Source organism: Pseudophryne corroboree, chromosome 6 (assembly GCF_028390025.1).
Source record: "Pseudophryne corroboree isolate aPseCor3 chromosome 6, aPseCor3.hap2, whole genome shotgun sequence".
Classification (NCBI taxonomy): domain Eukaryota; kingdom Metazoa; phylum Chordata; class Amphibia; order Anura; family Myobatrachidae; genus Pseudophryne; species Pseudophryne corroboree.
The window spans coordinates 603764680-603785678 of NC_086449.1; the positions used below are offsets into that span (position 1 = coordinate 603764680).

General features: G+C 45.6%; 1 protein-coding gene and 1 long non-coding RNA gene across 7 annotated transcripts in view; one reads left to right on the forward strand and one right to left on the reverse strand.

Moving 5' to 3' along the window:
• SFXN1 (sideroflexin 1) overlaps nucleotides 1-8583 on the reverse strand; it is a 65660-nt gene extending 57077 nt beyond the window's left edge. The window contains exon 1 of one of the 6 annotated variants that reach the window (XM_063928054.1): nucleotides 8490-8583. Coding sequence is in view for 1 of the 6 variants with exons in the window: in XM_063928049.1 (XP_063784119.1) it covers nucleotides 7973-8114 (142 nt within the window). In the remaining 5 variants the exon portion in view is untranslated. Of the gene's footprint in view, nucleotides 1-7972; nucleotides 8287-8426 lie in introns of those variants that run through there. The other 5 variants (XM_063928053.1, XM_063928051.1, XM_063928052.1 and 2 more) reach the window with 5 other exon arrangements.
• LOC134933092 (uncharacterized) overlaps nucleotides 8101-20999 on the forward strand; it is a 71788-nt gene continuing 58889 nt past the window's right edge. The window contains exon 1 of the long non-coding RNA XR_010179601.1: nucleotides 8101-8181. This is a non-coding gene — a long non-coding RNA (uncharacterized LOC134933092). The remainder of the gene's footprint in view (nucleotides 8182-20999) is intronic.

Here is a 20999-nt window from a genome sequence, read left to right on the forward strand (position 1 = left end):
CAGTGGGAGCGGCCGAGGAACGTCCGCGAGTAGACCGCGGAGATCCGAAAACCAAGCTCTCCGAGGCCAATGAGGCGCCACTAGTATGACTGTGACGGACTCTCTCTTGATACGTTTTAGCAACAGAGGGAGCAGCGGAAAACGGTGGAAACAGATACACGAGACTGTATGGCCACTTGATTGTGAGAGCATCCACCGCCACTGCCTTTAGATCTCTCGTTCTGGACACGTACTGGGGCGTTTGATAATTGTGGCGAGATGCCATCAGGTCCACTTGCGGGTAACCCTACTTCTGGACCAGCATGTGAAACACTTCTGGATTTAATGCACATCCTGGATAAAAATCCCGGCAGCTGAGATAATCCGCCTCCCAGTTGTCCACTCCCGGAATGAATACTGCCGACAAAATCACCTCGGCCCAACTGAGGACTCGAGCTACTTCCCGCATTGCCATGCGGCTTTTCGTTCCTCCTTGTTTGTTGATGTATGCGACCACTGTCGCATTGTCTGACTGCACCTGAACAGCCTGAGCCTGCAGCATGTGCACTGCTTGTCGTAGCGCATTGTAAATTGCCCGGAGTTCCAGGACATTTATAGACAGATCTTTCGTGATCCGCCCAGAGACTCTGGAGCTGAAAATTTTGAACTACAGCTCCCCAACCTCTGAGACTCGCGTCCGCCGTGAGAATTATCCAATTCCAGGCGCCGAACCGTTTCCCTGCGGTTAGATTCTGTACTTTGAGCCACCAGAGTAGAGACACCCTACTTCCACAAGCCTAGTCTCGGTGAGCACCGAAAAAACACTGAGGTACTCTGGGATATGGAGGGGAGGTATAGTCAAAGTTTAACTATTCAGTGCCTAGTTCCTGTGGAACCGTCCATATCCCTAGAGTACTCCAGTGACCCCTAGTGGATGAAAAAGAAATTGAGAAACCGTTGTTTGAGAACATTTGTTCTCTTTCCCTTACAAAGGAACAAACCACTTTCCAAGAAGACTGACGTTTTTGGGATTATGGAGACAATGTTTTTGAATATAAATCCTAAAGCAGGTGGTGTATTAGAGCAAAAGAGTGCAAGAGACCAGCCATGCAGTTTCTGAAATATTATGACAAAATGTTACTGTATTTCATAAGCACTCATTCCATACTGTATCTGGCTTCCATGAGGTAGTTGTCCATTATTTCAGCTTCCATTGACCTTTTTGAAAGCGGTAGAAGTTATCGATTCTTTTTTTTTTTTTCCCCTATTTTTAATTTTCTCCTGCATAGCCCAGTAAAATGTTGCAATGTTAAGTATTGTCTTGTGCTTTCTGGGGGTCCCCTTCTTCACCAAACCCAGCCAAATCTCATCCTAACCCTCTGTTCCACGTTCTCTATGTACCCCATCTGTGTCACCCATGTCTGTCTACCCCTCCTCTTTAGATTGTAAGCTCTCAGAAGCAGGGCCCTCTTCCCTCATGTGCTTATCCTTTGTCTTACTTTAATAATCTTCAACTGTACCACATCTAGCAGTCTTCTGCCACCTGATAGTTACATCAGCAGATGACACTGGAACAAGTATGTGTATTTACCCTGTACTTGTCCTATACTGTCATCAACTGTAAGTTGCTGTTTTCCTGTTTGATTATTTATGTACTCTGTAATTGGGCGCTGCAGAACCCTTGTGGCGCCATATAAATAAAGGATAATAATAATAATAAATAATAATAAAGGGTGTATAATCCCTAGGTGTATCTCACACATCGCTCAGTACAGATTACAGGATGTATAATCACCAGGTGTATAACACACGTCGCACAGTACAGTATACATACTGGTCACAACAATGCAGCAGATATTGAGCACTGATCAGCATACTAGAAGTGACACAGAGCTGCAAGATACAGCAATGACCTACTGTATTGTACTATATATGTATACTGCTGGTCACCAAAATGCTGCACTGTCCTACTGTATACTGCTCACAAAAATGCAGCACAGATATGGAATGGATACTTGCAGTGACACACAGCTGCAAGATACAGCAATGGCCTACTGTACACAACTATATACTGTTGGGTCACCAAAATGCTGCACTGTAATACTATATATACTGCTCACAAAAATGCAGCACATATATGGAATGGATACTTGCAGTGACACAGAGCTGCAAGATACAGCAATGGCCTACTGTACTGTACTACTATAATTAATTATATACTGGTGGTCCCCAGTCCCCACAATAAAGCACACTGAGCACAGATATGGAGCGTTTTCAGGCAGAGAACGTAAATATTTTCAGCACACTGAGCACAGATATTTGCAGCACACTGAGCACAGATATTTGCAGCACACTGAGCACAGATATTTGCAGCACACTGAGCACAGATTACGGAGCTTTTCAGGGAGAGAACGCAGCCACGTCCTCTCCGTTCAATCTCCAATGCACGAGTTAAAATGGCGGCAACGCGCGGCTCTTTATATAGAATACGAATCTCGCGAGAATCTGACAGCGGGATGATGACATTCGGGTGCGTTCGGGTTAACTGAGCAAGGCGGGAAGATCAGATGCTGCCTCGGAACCGTGTAAAATGGGTGAAGTTCGGATCTCGACAAACCGAACCCGCTCATCTCTACTGGAAACTACCTACCTGATACTGTACATCTACAATACCAGGACTTCTGCTAAACTAAAGCACTGTTACTGAAACATCTTTTGGTTCCCCGGTGGGCCACTGCACTCATATCAGTCCTAACCATACTTTAGTAAGTGAACTCTAAGAGGCAGAGGTCCAGATTTATCAAGCCTTGGAGAGGGATAAATTGCATGGTGATAAAGTACCAACCAATCAGCACCTAACTGTCACATTACATGCTGTTTTAAAAATGACAGAAGCTGATTGGTTGGTGCTTTATCACTCTCCAAGGCTTGATAAATCTAGGCCAGAGTTACTAAAGTTTTGAAAAGTGGAGTTGTTGCCCACACCAACCAAATTGTAGCTACTGTATAATTTCTCTAGTACAGTACATTCTAAATGATAGAATATGATTGGTTGCTATGGGCAATTCCACCACTTGTCTTCTTTAGAAGCTACAGTAAATCTACCCATAAGCCTTCATATATTTTAACAAAAGGTCATAGTTCAAGTTTATTACAGCTACACAGAAATAATAAGCTTCTTCAGCATGCTTGCCAAGTTTAATTTGCTTTTAGATGTATTTGCACAGCAGTGAGGAGGATTTAACCAGCTAAGTAGTTATACTGTACAACAAATAGTACAAGGTCCACCTAGACTTAAAATTGTATCGTCAGTCGCATGGAGCTACAGCTATTATAATCTCCAATCGGTTTATGAGGAGAATGTTAAAAACAGTTAACTTTCATGCTGTAATTGTAGACTTGTCAGAGCAGTCACACCACTGACAATGTACAAGATCTATGAGGTACTAGAGTTACTGGTAAAGTTATGTCAAGACCATTACAGTTCTCATGTAAATCAATTACTTTATCCCGCCAAGTAACGGCATTATTTTAAATTATTTACTTAGCAGTGAAATGAAATGGCCGGTACGCTGCTACAATTATCCTGTCTTGCCAGATCACTGAATAAGATACTGCTGACAAAACACAAGTGATGCACACATATAGTAGGATGCAACCAGATCTCATTGTCACATCCATGAACAATGAATTAATTGCATAGAGAGGAGCAGTACATTGCATATGCTATGCAATGGATGCATGAACTCACAAAAGCCATTTAGCTTTTGAAAACAGCACTGATTTTAGGTTCATTATGAGTCATTTCATACTCTGTTTTTCAGGGTGTGGATTATTAGATCTACACTAAAAATTGTCTACAGTCAATAGGTCTACCACTAATGGTAGACATGCATTAGGTCAACAGGGTCTAAAGGTCGACATAGAATAGGTAGACTGAAATGGTTGAGAGGGTCAAAAGGTTGACAGAAATGGTCGACACAAAAAGGTAGACATAATTTGTTTTTTTGGGGTGTTTTGTCACTCGCCGGTATGTACCTAGAAGTGCACAAAGGACAGCGCATGCACAGTGCTTGCTGCTACCACGGGTGCTGAGAGGGATTCAACTGGATCCCTCTCATAGGGAACTGCGGAGAGGAAGCTCACAGATTTCTATTGGGTAATGCCATCTAAAGATGGCTTTGCTCAGCAGGTCCAGCTCCGGAATGTATTGCATGCTGGAGCTAAATACATATGGAAAACGCGACCAAAAATTTGAAAAAAGGCACATTTACCTTTTAGTACATCCCGCTCATTATATGTAACAATTAATATTTGTGAAAACCAAAATAGTGCAAAACTAATTACTATAAGCTAGGGTTATCACAACTCAGGTGTCCTACATGGCAATAAAAAAACACCTGTTTTAAGGAATCACTTCTGTAATGTAAAGCTAAGAAAACTCGTGATTTGCCCTTACCCTATGGTTTGCTGTTGTGTATTGAACAAGTGTTTTGTAACTGCTAGGTTTTAATGTGTAGGGGCAGTACGGATGGAGCAAAAGTTAGCATTACTGCCTCCAGGACTGAGGGTCATGGTGGGAATCAAACCCATGACCTAACTGTGGAGTCTGTATATTCTCCCCGTACTTGCGTGGGTTTCCTCTGGGTACTCCAGTTTCCTCCCACAATCCACAAATATACTGGTAAGTTAATTGGTTCTTGACAAAAGTTAACCCTAGTCTGTAAATGCGTCCACGTACATGTGTTTATGGCAGACTAGATAGTCTGGGTATGAAATCCAGGCAGTTAGAATGACGATGGATTCCAGTAAATATTTTAATCCTATTTCTACCCCACCGCTCTCGCAGCCTAACCATCCCCTCCTACAGCCTAACCCCTCCTCCCGCACCTAGCCCTAACACCACCGGAATTGTTTCTTTGTTACCCCCCTATTACAGCATTGTGGACACTTTCTGGCACCTTCTAAAATAAACAAAAATACTTGTGTAATTCCTAGCATATTTCCGCCTAACTCTCGGAAATAAGAAAAATCGTACCAATGATTCACATGTATTATTTTTATTCACAATAGTGAGAAAGTAATGTACAATTGAGGTGGGCTTAATATATGACGTACATCTTCATTACTACAGATGTGTCCTCATACACCTTGCCTTTATACACCATAAAACACGAGACACCTGATCTTGTTCTTTACATTTTTCATCTGACTCTCATGGTAGATGCAGCAAAACACTAATTAACATGTACTACAGATGTACTACAGATGCTGGGCTGTGACTTTAACGTACAAAGTAGCAGATAAAGCACAACGGCACTTGGCGTGCAGTTCTGACAAGTCCTCTCATCTTAACCATAATGTAAAAAATATACTTATTTACAAATTTTCATCGTTATGATCACTTTAGGAGTTTTTATTTGAACCCTCAGAAACAGCATAATTACAATACATAAGCTCCAGGACATACCAGCTATGCATAACACACAGCATCTGCTACTTGTAAGGTGCAACAGTTCAGAGCGGGTGTAGTATGTGTTGCCTGCAGTCGGGTTCCTGGCGACCAGCATACCGGCGCCGGAATCCCGACCGCCGGCATACCGACAGCTGGGCGAGCGCAAATGAGCCCCTTGCAGGCTCGCTCGCCACGCTTCGGGCACGCTATCTATTCACCCTCCAGGGGGGTCGTGGACCCCCAAGAGGGCGAAGAACTGTCAGTATGCCGTCGGTCGGGATTCTGGCAGCGGTAGGCTGATCACCGGGAGCCCGACCACCGGCAAAGTGAAGACCACCCGTTCAGACCATACAGTCATTTAGCAACAGGAGCCCAAATGTAGGTGACCAGCACAGACAGGGGTAGAGAAAAGCAGATGTGGAATAATGACAAGTGTATGAGTCAGCTTACATTCAGAATGTTTATCTGTACATATGTCACTGGCTAGGCCCTATTTCCTCTGCACTTGCAGTGACATAGTGCAATATGAAAAGCTGTGTCAGCTATACCCAAGGCTGAAGAGAAGCCAAAGCTCAGTTGCTCTAAACCAAGCGTTAAACAAGAAACTGACACATCTGCTTCCACCTTGTCAAGCTGAGGTTCTTCAGATTAAACTGCATCCTTCAAAAAGTGACATAGATGTGTAAAGCGAAGACTATCCTGGTGAATTCCAGCTGTGACCTCACAACAGGCAGGTGGGACACATGCTCCCACAGGAGTGTAATGAGAGCATGGGCAGTGATCTTACTAGCTGCTGATTACTATGGAAAATGATAAAGAATGCAATCACAGGACTATAGAGCCTATGTATTTATACATTTTCCTTCCTAATATACGTTGCGCTGGGCTATAGAGTGCTCCATGATTGAAGACGTCTCACATGGTCACCCATCCATGCACCTGTATGACAGGGTCATTACTGGTAGTGACAGAGAGCTTTGGGGAAAAAAAAAATTGAGCAGTAAAAATGAGTGTTCAGACAATTTACAGCATCCAGTATGGGAGAGAACAGGAATTTGGAGATAGAGCTTTAATGGTAGCAAATACTATTTCCAGAAGTTCTATAAAACGTCTATGGCCCACATATATCTGTGGGAGCGACACCCCAAGCTGCCGGCACCGCCGATTGCATCCGTCAACCAGTGATGATCGGTAATCCATCGGGGGAATTAAACACATCTCAGATGTATAGGGGCTATCAGATTACAAAATCAATTTCATAAGAATTTACAGGTCATTATCCTAGTAACTATTAATCTGACAAATCAATAAACCAGGCGGTTACTGACAGAAGTGAATCAAAGAAATATGAGCTGCTAATATACATCAGTTCTCAATAAAACAGTAGTTAGGAGGTCATTGCACAAAAAAAATACACCTTTAACTATACAACGTACACAGATTGTTTAACTATACAGTGCTGCACTGTCAATGATCTTTTACAAAGCTCCCCCCCAGCATAGCCCTGGGGAACTGGGAGGAATCCACTACTAATAATAGTACTTTAAGCAGTCAAAGGAATCTGATGTTTACAGATTTTTGGATTATACTAAAATAAAATAAAATCAGGCAATTAAAGCATTTCCGAGACATCAAGTTATTTTTTTATTATGTAAATATATCCTTCAGATTCTATACCAGCGCAATGGGTTGGTGCTTTTCTAGTGTACAGCATGGTTGTGTCTAGCAGCTGAGATACTTGTATGAACTGCACAATAGTCATATTATATCACTTATAAAAGTGATCACTAATTAAAATAAATAACCTGGCAATGTTATACCCAGCACTTATAGAAGGAGTGAGTGGCTGAGGCTCAGAAGCTGATGCAACAACACATGGGAATTCTGCCTGCACTCTGGTGCTGTAATCTGAGAAGTTGTGAGGCATTGTACAGCACACATCTCCTTATTCATCCCATACAGCTGGAATACTAGGTCAGGCAGCGCTTATCAACTGAGGCAACCTACTGTAGTGAATGGGCCACAGTAATGACTCGAGTGAAACAGAATAGTACAGCGATTGCAGTGCTGCCATAAGTCAAATGATTTGCATTGGATGAAAAAATAGTCGACGTGGCTCATTACAAATCCCAGACTCCCAAACACAAAGCCTTGTTAAATACTATTTTCTTTCCCCCAAAAACACAAAGGCTTCCCCCCCAGCTGTAACCTTAGTGACTGCCATAGGGGAACAGATCAATTACATGGAGCATCATGAGCAGCACTGATGTGACGGGGAGAGGAGCCCTGGTCCCCCTGCCATGCCCCATCACAGAAGCCTGCACCGGTGCTGCCCGGGAGAGGACGCCCACATGATACCTATGGGTTCTCCTGCACAGCTGTAACATCATGCATGCACCTGGTCACTGCTATGCAGGACAGAGAGGCTGTGTATATGTGATGTATATACAGGTGACTGGTGCATGCTGTGTATTATACTGCAGATGCCGCGGTAACAGAAATGGCCGCCTCGGATAAGGGCTACAGAAATGCACTTACGGTGGTGGCTGTGCAATGGGACCTGCACCAAATGCTGCTCAGTGAGGCTTCTCCTCCTCCTCTCTGCTGCTGTGTTCAGTCTGCCTGCCCCTCTCTCTGCTGCGGAGGCTCGGCTCCGTCTCACATGCTGAGCTGACGTCATCCGGCTACGGAGGCTCGAACGAGTCTAATTTGCCCAGACGGAAGCTTTGCCGCCGGTACTCCGTTTGGTAATTAGCAGCAGGGAATGACAGCGGCTGCTATTCCGTGTCTGCCTGCATACTGTACACCACAGGTTGCCAAGGACCCCACACAGGTCATGTTGTCCAGGTCAGCTGTGGATTTGTTTTTTAAATTGTGGCAGTCGATGATACACAGTGCACCTGCTGGGTGACCTGGAAAACGTGACCTGATTGGGGTCCTGAGGACTGAGTTTGAGAACTGCTGCTGTATAATGATGGTCACTAACCCATACCTCTCAACTGTCCCAACTTTCACGGGATATTCACGTTTTTTTGCCACTGTCCCGCTGTCCTACCCGCAAGATGCAGTGTCCCACGGTGGGGTTTCTGTTGGTAGGCTCTTGTCACTGACAGCTCTGCCCAGACACGGATCTAGACTTTTCTTTAGGGGGGGCGGTTTACTGTTTAATATTGACTCCTCCCTCTACAATCCTAACTCCTCCTATCTGCAATCCTAACTCCTCCTCTCTCAATTCTGACTGAACTTTTTGAGTGAGACTGAGATAGAGCTTTGTGATTGTTCTATGCAGGGGCGGAACTCTGGGAGGCAATGGAGTCGGCTGCCGCTGGGCTCCTGGCCTCAAGGGGGCACATCTCCTCCACTGTCTCCCACTGCCGCTCACCGTTCTGCTGCTGTCTGTGAGGGGAGGAGAGCGCAGCGTGCGCCTCCCCTGCCCCTCACTCTCCGGCGGCGGCGCGCTACAATTCAGCGCCGGTCCGTGAGCAAATCAGAGCTCGCGGACCGGCAGCTAAGGCTGCCGGTCCGCGAGCTTTGATTGGCTCATTGACCGGTGCATAATTGAAGAGGGACACAGCCGCCGAAGAGTGAGGGGCAGGAGAGGCGCACCCTGCGCTCTCCTCCCCTCACAGACCGCAGCAGCAGGGCGGTGAGCAGCACAAGGGATGGGGGGGGTCATGTAATTCTGGCACTGGGGGCATTGCTGGCACTGTGGGGACATGTATACCTGGCATTGGGGGTCATATCTGGCACTGTGGGAACACTGGCATTGGGGCCATAGCTGGCACTGTGGGGACATATATATCTGGCACTGGGGGGCATATCTGGCACTGTGGGGACACTGGCATTGGGGGCATAGCTGGCACTGTGGGGACATATATATCTGGCACTGGGGGGCATATCTGGCACTGTGGGGACACTGGCATTGGGGGCATAGCTTGCACTGTGGGGACATATATATCTGGCACTGGGGGCATATCTGGCGCTGGGAACACTGGCATTGGGGGCATAGCTGGCACTGTGGGGACATATATATCTGGCACTGGGGGCATATCTGGCGCTGGGAACACTGGCATTGGGGGCATAGCTGGCACTGTGGGGACATATATATCTGGCACTGGGGGCATATCTGGCACAGGGGTATAGCTGGCACTGGGGGGACACGAATATCTGGCACTGGGGGCAGAGCTGGCACTGTGTGGGGACATGTATATCTGGCACTGGGGCATATCTGGCACTGTGATGACACTGCATTGGGGGCATAGCTGGCACTTTGGGGACATATATATCTGACACTAGGGGCATAGCTGTCACTGTGGGGGCATATATATCTGGCACTGGAGGCATATCTGGCACAGGGGCATAGCTGGCACTGGGGGGACACGAATATCTGGCACTGGGGGCTGAGCTGGCACTGTGTGGGGACATGTATATCTGGCACTGGGGCATATCTGGCACTGTGGGGACACTGCATTGGGGGCATAGCTGGCACTTTGGGGACATATATATCTGGCACTAGGGGCATAGCTGGCACTGTGGTGACATATATATCTGGCACTGGGGGCATATCTGGCACTGGGGGGTCATGTATATCTGGCACTGTGAGGCATATATGTATCTGGCACTGTGAGGCATATATGTATCTGGCACTGTGGGGCATATATGTATCTGGCACTTTGGAGCATATATGTATCTGGCACTGTGGGGACATATGTTTCTGGCAGTGTGGAGGCACCCATTTTTTGACATTTTTATATGTATGTGGCACTGTACAGGGGCATTATGGGTGGTCTTCAGGTTGCCAACTGTCGGGATCCCGGCGCACAGTATACCGGCGACGGAATCCCGACAGCCGGCATACCGACAGTTTTTCTCCCTCGTGGGGGTCCACGACCCCCCTGGAGGGAGAATAAATAGCGTGGCGCGCGTAGCGAGCCCGCAAGGGGCTCATTTGGGCTCGCCACGATGTCGGTATGCTGGCGGTCGGGCTTCCGGCGCCGGTATGCTGGTCGCCTGGAGCCCGGCCGCCGGCATACCATACCTCACCCGGGCATTATATGTATTTGGCACTGTACAACATGACTAAAAACGGAGTTATGACACAAGGTCATACTCCTACAAACGTCATAATGAAAGGTGTGCGCACAAAATGGGGTGTGGCTTTGTAAAAACTAGACCATGCCCCCATTTTTGCACACGCGCCTTCGGCGCGCGCATGATACTGACTCTTGCCCTTGACTACAGATCTTTTCTGGCTCTTTGCATCTGACTGGTTGGCCACCCCTGTCCTAGTATATACAGAGAGCTGGCTGTGGCTACAGCTAGGGGGAGCTCCAGAACGCTGCTCCTGCCAGGCCCTTCCAGATGAGCTGGCCAAGTGATGCTCTCTGTTCTTCCGTTGGGCTGATAGCAGCAGGTAGGCACTGGCAGCACTTGCCTCAAGCTGCACTGTGGGGGTGTGTGTAGTTGGAAAGGGGAGGGGTGCTTAGGGGTCTTTAATGAATGTTGGCAGCACTGTGTTTTATGTGTGCATGTTTAAGCGAGGTGTGTGTGTGTGTGTGTGTGTGTGTGTGTGTGTGTGTGTGTGTGTGTAAGTGAAGGAAGCATGTGTTTGTTTTTGTGTGTGTGTGTGTGTGTGTGTTTAAGTTAAAGAGGCATGTGTGTATGTGTGAGAGAGGCATGTTTGTGTGTTTAAGTGAAGGAAGTGTGTGTGTGTTTAAATGAAGGAGGCGTGTGTGTGTGTGTGTGTGTTTTTAAGTGAAGGAAGCATGTGTAAGTGAGAGGCGTTTGTGTAAGTGAGAGGCGTGTGTGTGAGAGGTGTGTGTGTAAGTGAGAGGCGTGTGTGTAAGTGAGGATTGTGTGTGTTTAAGCTAAGGAGGCATGTGTGTGTTTAAGCTAAGGAGGCGTGTGTAAGTAAGAGGTGTGAGTGTAAGTGAGAGGTGTGTGTGTTTAAGTGAAAGAGGCGTTTGTGTGTTGTTATATATATATATATATATATATACTGTATATCGGCACACCACTGCGCCAAAGCATCTACATTGTGACACACTGTTGGGTGAGGGAGTACTGTAGGTGTGCTATAAAGGTATGCTGGTGTCTATTTTATTGTGATGACTGACTTGGAGTGCCGTCCACTTTGTATGTGTATCTATATTACTATTTGGAAAGGCACCTGAGCACGCTACTACTGTTCAACATGAGGGCCGGATAGCTACATATGAAGGGTGTTTATGTATACAGTATGTAGGGGGGGCATCAACATTTATCATGCCTCCGGGCGACTGGGGCGAACTTACGCCACTGGTTCTATGTACATGTGACTGTGCTATGAGGTAATTGTATTTATTAGCCCTAGTACCCACACACCAGCAAGTGAGGGGCAAATGCTCTGTAACCCTTGCTCTCCTGGCTCCTCTGTGCTGCTGTGGTATAAGCTGCAGCACATCATTCTGCCTCAGGCTCGCCCCGGAGAGCTCTCTTCTGCTCAAAAGTGGGCGTGGCTATGACTGGGTTAGGGGGGGCGGTCACCCCCTTCGTCCCCCCCCCCCTACATCCGGTCCTCGCTCTGCCTAGCAGTGCAACGGTGAGTAGACGCCGTGCCCATGGACACAGCGTATATTCATGGGAGACAGAGGGTCTGGGGGCATGCCAGTGGCAAACGCAGGATTTAGCGAGGGGGGTTTCCGTGGGTGTGTATGTATATGTGCATGTATGTGTAATATATATATATATATATATATATATATATATATATATATATATATATATACAGTGGTCGAAGTGGAAATTTTGAAGTGGGGGTATGCAAAAGTCAAGGACGTAATTATGCGCGCCTTTGGCACGCTCCAGAAAAGGGGGCGTGGTCACCCAAAAGGGGGCGTGTCCAGTGTAGTAGAACCCCTTATACTATCTAGTACTGGTGCCCCTTTCACCTTATAGCACACGGTACAAGCTGAAATTCACATTATAGCACATGGTACGAGCTGAAATTCACATTATAGCACACGGTACGAGCCGAAACTCACATTGTAGCACACTGAATGAGCCGAAATTCACATTGTAGCACACCGAATGAGCCTAAATTCACATTATAGCACACGGTACGAGCCGAAATTCACATTTTAGCATGCTGAATGAGCCGAAATTCACATTGTAGCACACTGAATGAGCCGAAATTCACATTGTAGCACACGGTACGAGACGAAACTCACATTGTAGCACACTGAATGAGCCGAAATTCATATTGTAGCACACTGAATGAGCTGAAATTCACATTGTAGCACACTGAATGAGCCGAAATTCACATTATAGCACACGGTACGAGCCGAAACTCACATTGTAGCACACTGAATGAGCCTAAATTAACATTGTAGCACACTGAATGAGCCGAAATTCACATTGTAGCACACTGAATGAGCCGAAACTCACATTGTAGCACACTGAATTAGCCGAAATTCACATTGTAGCACACTGAATGAGCTGAAATTTTGACAGCAGGGACAGCCAGAGTGACGACAGGGAGAGAGTGACAACAGGGATAGAGAGATTGATGACAGTGACGACAGGGAGAGAGAGTGACGACAGTGAGAGAGTGACGGCAGTCACGACAGGGAGAGAGAGTGATGACAGTGACGACAGGGAGAGAGAGTGACGACAGAGAGAGAGAGTGACGACAGGGAGAAAGAGTGACGATAGTGACGACAGGGAGAGAGAGTGACGACGGAGAGAGAGTGACGACGGAGAGAGTGACGACAGGGAAAGAGAGTGACGACAGGGAGAGAGAGTGATGACAGGGAGAGAGTGATGACAGTGACGACAGGGAGAGAGAGTGACGACAGGAAGAAAGAGTGACGACAAGGGGAAAGAGTGACGATAGTGACGACAGGAAGAGAGAGTGATGACAGGGAGAGATAGTGACGACGGAGAGAGAGTGACGAAAGGCAGAGAGAGTGACGACAGGGAGAGAAAGTGATGACAGGGAGAGAGAGTGACGACAAGGAGAGAGAGTGATGACAGTGACGACAGGGAGAGAGAGTGACGACAGGCAGAGAGAGTGACGACAGGGAGGGAGAGTGACGACAGGGAGGGAGAGTGACGACAGGGAGGGAGAGTGACGACAGTGACGACAGGGAGAGAGAGTGACGACAGGGAGAGAGAGTGACGACAGGGAGAGAGGTGAGAGTGACGACAGGGAGAGAGGTGACAGCAGGGAGAGAGGTGACAGCAGGGGAACATTACCTAATTTGTTGCTGGTGGCTGGCAGCGGTGAGCGATGGGCTGCTGGTGGCGGCGGGTGGCTGGCGGCGAGCAGCGTGCTTAGCGCCTGGCGGCGGCTGGAGGTGAGCGGCGTGCGGTAGGCAATGTGCAGCAGGATGGCCACTTCCCTCGCCTCCTGCTGCACTTTCAGTGCATTTCAGCCCCACTTCGACCACTATATATATATAGAGAGAGAGAGAGAGAGAGAGCGAGACGGGCGGCACTCCACGGATTCCAGAAAACAGAACAGCTACACAAGCTTAGTTTCAACGTTTCAGGTGCTACTTTATTGACACCTTTAATCAGGATACAAACTTAAGTGATGAAAACAGGCTTTATATAGATCCCAATGCCCAGAACCAAATCACAATCCCCACCTACTTCCGGTCGCGGGCAATGCCGCGTCACACGCTGGCCCGTAACAGGAAGCGGAAACCGTCACCATAGCAACACACCAACGTTGCTAGGTACCTCAGCACGCCGGGCGTCCTGTCAACGGCACGTCCCCGGAAGCGCATGAACCTGCGTCCTCCAATCGGCGGCCGGGAGAGGGGCCCGTAACCAAGGAAACCATTACCAAACGTAAACAAAAACAAAAAACGGACTTACATGCTGCATAACTCAAACAAAAAATCACAATAATGGGTTTGGAACTGAAGCAGGTGAACAACATACTGTGAATAAAACAGGACCTCAAAAGATATGATAAATAATCTAGTCACGATCTCAATCGTGAATCTTATATCGTGTACATGATGATTATATTCAAATTTAAAGCCCTTAGCTAAAAACTGTTACATAATGTTCCTACTACCGAACCAATCGATGATAATTAAATTCATAACGGTATTTACCACCCACAATTCTAGTGTTGCAGCATTTTGGATATAGCAAGAATAATCTTATTTAATGATCCGCTAGAAGAAATTAAATCCAGCTTTATATACTTAATCATAAAAAGCATAAGAAAGATACATTTTCATTCAGGCCCGCAGGTGCGATGGTATTAAGATCAAAAATCCATCGCGCCTCCAGTTGTAGTAGCTTCTTATCACGATCACCCCCTCTCGTCATTGGGGGGACGTGATCCACCAATTTATAGCGCAAAGTTGCCATGCTGTGGCCCGCTTCCTTGAAATGGCGCGCCACCGGTTGCTCAGTAGGTTTTCCTTCTAGAGCCATTCTAATGGCAGATCTATGTTGTGCTGCTCTTTCCCGGAAGGTATATCTGTATGGACTAGCCAGTCTTTTAAGTTTTTTCCTCTCCGATGACACTTGAGTAAAGTGCTGTCGCTTAATGCAGGAATAGTTTTGTCAGAACTCACAATTGGCCACAAAAGATTAGCATTTTTCTTAATAACATTACTGGCCGTCGTGTAAGTAGTTACCAATGGCAGTGCTTTACGCACAGCTTTTGTTTTTCTTAGTAGACATCGCTCACGTGGCACAGCAAGAGCTTTTTCCTTTGCTTTAATAAGATCATTTCTTCTATATCCCCTCTGAAGGAACTTCACCATCATGTCATCAATTTCTTTCTCTGCATCCATGATGTTACTTGAAATTCGTCTCGCTCTCAAGAACTGGGAATAAGGAAGTCCTTTTTTCATAGCTTCTGGATGAAAGCTGTTTGCATGGAGTAATGTGTTTTTATCAGTGGGTTTGTGATACATGGATGTCAACAGCCCAAGATCGTGACTAGATTATTTATCATATCTTTTGAGGTCCTGTTTTATTCACAGTATGTTGTTCACCTGCTTCAGTTCCTAACCCATTATTGTGATTTTTTGTTTGAGTTATGCAGCATGTAAGTCCGTTTTGTTGTTGTTTACGTTTGGTAATGGTTTCCTTGGTTACGGGCCCCTCTCCCGGCCGCCGATTGGAGGACGCAGGTTCATGCGCTTCCGGGGACGTGCCGTTGACAGGACGCCTGGCGTGCTGAGGTACCTAGCAACGTTGGTGTGTTGCTATGGTGATGGGTTCCGCTTCCTGTTACGGGCCGGCGTGTGACGCGGCGTTGCCCGCGACCGGAAGTAGGTGGGGATTGTGATTTGGTTCTGGGCATTGGGATCTATATAAAGCACGTTTTCATCACTTAAGTTTGTATCCTGACGAAAGGTGTCAATAAAGTAGCACCTGAAACGTTGAAACTAAGCTTGTGTAGCTGTTCTGTTTTCTGGAATCCGTGGAGTGCCGCCCGTCTCGCTCTCTCTCTCTGCATGTTCCTTCCGGATCGTGGGAAGGCACCCAGGTACTCAAAGTATATTTACATGGAGTGCCGGTCATTGTGGATTTGTGTATAATAAGTTTCTGCTTGACAGACATTTATTGGACATGACAACCAGTTTTCAAAATTAATATGGATTCGTGTCAGTACATTTTCACTTTTCATTAATGTTTTTCTATATCTCATCTGTGAGCACTGGTGGTCTTTTGTCTACATGGACTTGCTGCTGTTTAAAATAAATAAGTGATCATGGACGGATTGAGTCAAAATAGAATGAAAATTATCCCTGATTTTCAGGCTGTCAGTTTGCCTGTAGGTGAATTCTTAAGTTTTACTGACTCTGAAGCAGAGACACTCCTGACTAAAGACACTTTTAAAAACACTGTGGGTGTGGATGCTGCTGAAGATATATATTTCTCGCTGCTTAAATTAAAGAAAAAAGAGATAGACTACCACCTGCACAGTGTTACAATCTCTGATTATTACAGGGAACGTAAGATCCCAAGGGGTTTCAGGATTAGAAATGTCCCAACCATTGGGAGAATGAATTCAGAGTTTTGCCGCCGTTGGGTTGCGGTCTTGAATAAATGCTCTTGTGACCTGATGTTACTGGTAATAGAAGAATCTACTAGAATCATGAATGAAACCAAAAGCAAAATATCAGAGTTAGAACTCTCTTCTAAATCTCTTTTGACCAGTGACCCCAATACAGATTGGATGACAAAGCTGAATCAAAAGGTTGAACTGTATAAGCAAGAACTGATCAAATATAAAAAATCTAAGTTGTTAACAGTAAACAAGGACTATGAGGATCAAACAGTGTACCCTTGGGCCACGGGGCGGTATCCACAAAGAAGAAATCAGTTCTTTAATAAACGTAATGCAAGACGTTTTCTGACTGATACAGAGGCCTCCACGGGGGAAAGCTCCACCAGTGAACAAGAACCCTCAACTAGCACTAATAGCAACAAACCCCCTTTAGGGGCTGCTACGCGCACCAGGGGTGCGCGAGGAAGAGACTACGCTGCCACACACGGAGGGGTGGCCAAGGGGAGAGGAAGAGGAAAGCGCTAATTCCCCCTAATGATCTTATCATCAACTTATCCTCCTATACACTATCTAAGGAAGAAACAAGTGTCTTAAATAAAGGACTAACATATGTACCCACTACGCGATTTAACAACTTTGAGTGGATGGTCGATGCATGGAAACATCAGCGAAACTTAAAGCTGAAGGAACATTTTGGAAAAAATTCAACAAATGCAGGGAATGAAAGTCCTGACCACCCTCTAAGACCAGTCTCACGTTTTGATCCACAGACACATAATGCATCCATTAAAAGCTATTCAAGAATGCTTGAATCCACTGTAAATTTAGGGATCAAGAAATTAACAAAATCTCCGTTAAATCTGACTCACGGGGAGTTCGAGGCTATGGGGGGACTGAGCGACAACAGAGAGGTGGTAATACGTGCGGCAGACAAAGGTGGGGCCATCGTGCTACAAGATCGCCACCGGTATGTTGAAGAAATCTACCGTCAATTGAATGATCAAGCGGTGTTTGAAAAATTGTGAGGAAACCCTACAGCACCGTTTAAAAGGGAAATTGATGCAATACTCCTTGAGGCACATCAAAAAAGTATTATTGATAAAACCACTTTGAGGGCGATGACGGTGGACCACCCAGTAGTACCAATCCTGTATACTTTACCAAAAGTGCACAAGAGCCTCTCTGCCCCTCCAGGACGCCCGATAATCTCGGCTCGGGGATCTTTGTATAACGTGATCCCTAGATACCTTGATTTCTATTTACAGCCTGTGATTCAAGCAGAACCATTGGTACTCATGGACACTACACAACTTCTACTCCGTCTTCAAGGATGCACACAGTTACCTGATGAATGTGTTTTAGCCAGTATAGATGTGGTAAGTCTATACACCAATATACCACACAATGAGGGCATTTCCTCAATGAGACAACTTCTGATGGACAACCCCCATTATAAAGGCCCGGACATAGAATTCTTCTTGCTACTATTGGAGAAAACCTTAACACGGAACTTTTTCCTGTTTGATGGGGTGTTTTATTTACAGCGCTTGGGGTGCGCTATGGGGAGCAACATGGCCCCAGCATTTGCTAATGCGTACATGCTGTCGGTCGAGAAAAGGTTATTCTTGGAGAATGTGCCCTTTGCCAAAGATGTGACCCTCTTTCTACGCTACATCGATGACCTGCTCATAATTTGGGCTGGAAAACAAAAAGATTTTGTGAAACATATGACATCAATTAATCAAATGGACAATAACATTAAATTCACCTATGAGGTGAGTACTGACACGATCCATTATCTGGATGTTCAAATTACAAGAAACAATATTGGGCTGTTGACATCCATGTATCACAAACCCACTGATAAAAACACATTACTCCATGCAAACAGCTTTCATCCAGAAGCTATGAAAAAAGGACTTCCTTATTCCCAGTTCTTGAGAGCGAGACGAATTTCAAGTAACATCATGGATGCAGAGAAAGAAATTGATGACATGATGGTGAAGTTCCTTCAGAGGGGATATAGAAGAAATGATCTTATTAAAGCAAAGGAAAAAGCTCTTGCTGTGCCACGTGAGCGATGTCTACTAAGAAAAACAAAAGCTGTGCGTAAAGCACTGCCATTGGTAACTACTTACACGACGGCCAGTAATGTTATTAAGAAAAATGCTAATCTTTTGTGGCCAATTGTGAGTTCTGACAAAACTATTCCTGCATTAAGCGACAGCACTTTACTCAAGTGTCATCGGAGAGGAAAAAACTTAAAAGACTGGCTAGTCCATACAGATATAGTCTCACCACAAAGAGAACTTAGGTCACACTTCCTGAGTAAACCTCCGGGTTCGTACAAGTGCACGGGATGTACGACCTGCAGATATCTGGAAACTGGATCATCAGTGCTTCATCCTCACTCCGGAAGAAAAATTGCCATTAAGCAAGTGTTGACATGCACTTCGAAGTTCGTTATTTATATTATTAAATGCCCATGTGGACTGGCATATGTAGGCAAGACTATGTGTACCTTCCGGGAAAGAGCAGCACAACATAGATCTGCCATTAGAATGGCTCTAGAAGGAAAACCTACTGAGCAACCGGTGGCGCGCCATTTCAAGGAAGCGGGTCACAGCATGGCAACTTTGCGCTATAAATTGGTGGATCACGTCCCCCCAATGGCGAGAGGGGGTGATCGTGATAAGAAGCTACTACAACTGGAAGCGCGATGGATTTTTGATCTTAATACTATCGCACCTGCGGGCCTGAATGAAAATGTATCTTTCTTATGCTTTTTATGATTAAGTATATAAAGCTGGATTTAATTTCTTCTAGCGGATCATTAAATAAGATTATTCTTGCTATATCCAAAATGCTGCAACACTAGAATTGTGGGTGGTAAATACCGTTATGAATTTAATTATCATCGATTGGTTCGGTAATAGGAACATTATGTAACAGTTTTTAGCTAAGGGCTTTAAATTTGAATATAATCATCATGTACACGATATATGATTCACGATTGAGATCGTGACTAGATTATTTATCATATCTTTTGAGGTCCTGTTTTATTCACAGTATGTTGTTCACCTGCTTCAGTTCCAAACCCATTATTGTGATTTTTTGTTTGAGTTATGCAGCATGTAAGTCCGTTTTTTGTTTTTGTTTACGTTTGGTAATGGTTTCCTTGGTTACGGGCCCCTCTCCCGGCCGCCGATTGGAGGACGCAGGTTCATGCGCTTCCGGGGACGTGCCGTTGACCGGACGCCCGGCGTGCTGAGGTACCTAGCAACGTTGGTGTGTTGCTATGGTGATGGGTTCCGCTTCCTGTTACGGGCCGGCGTGTGACGCGGCGTTGCCCGCGACCGGAAGTAGGTGGGGATTGTGATTTGGTTCTGGGCATTGGGATCTATATAAAGCATGTTTTCATCACTTAAGTTTGTATCCTGACGAAAGGTGTCAATAAAGTAGTACCTGAAACGTTGAAACTAAGCTTGTGTAGCTGTTCTGTTTTCTGGAATCCGTGGAGTGACGCCCGTCTCTCTCTCTCTCTCTGCATGTTCCTTCCGGATCGTGGGAAGGCACCCAGGTACTTAAAGTATATTTACATGGAGTGCCGGTCATTGTGGATTTGTATGTATATATATATATATATATATATGGTATGGTTCTCTGGTTAGGATTACTGCTCCTGTCCGTACTGCAAAAGAACCAGGCGGCACTCCGGGATTTTGAAAAAAAGCCAAACGTGTAATGGTCACAACATATGCATCAAACAGGCATAGTGGTTACACCGACGTTTCAACGCCCTACCGGCGTTTTCTTCAAGGTGCTATACTGAAAGTGAAACACACCAAACTAAACAAAAAAACACTAGCAAGTGACATACCTTAAGTAGGTGATTGAGGTGATGATGTAGGACAGCCCCCTCCTGCCCCATGCTGGCGTCTCCCTGGGTCCGGACATCGCCTTCCGTTGCATATCCGGTCACGGCCGCAGGCGTGCTGACGTCACCCACCCCGTGTTTCCTCTATGCCCGGCTACAGCTCTCTATCCGTTGCCAGGGACGCCGTCACCTGGGGGAGGGCCGGAGGCTGAAAGAAAACAAAGTACTTAGATAAATGACTTATGCGCGCTACATGCGCTGGTAGTGAACGTGCCTATAGTGCAAACAAATAGTAAAACAAGTTAAAAACAAAGTATCTTTACAGGGCTGCCAAGCATATTTAAGCAATTAATAAGACTTGTCTAGACAACAAGCTATACATTATAACACATATGAATGAGAGAAATGCATCAGAGGTACCTTCCACTTATATACACGGAGATCACTGGTATGGTATTTAACCAATATATATATATATATATATACACACACATACATACATGTGTGTGTATGTATATATATATATATATATATATATACACATATACACGCACACACACACATACATACATATATACCACATTCAAACATACAAACACACACATATACACAAGTACACATCCATACATACATACAGACTGTACATACACCAGTGCACAAAC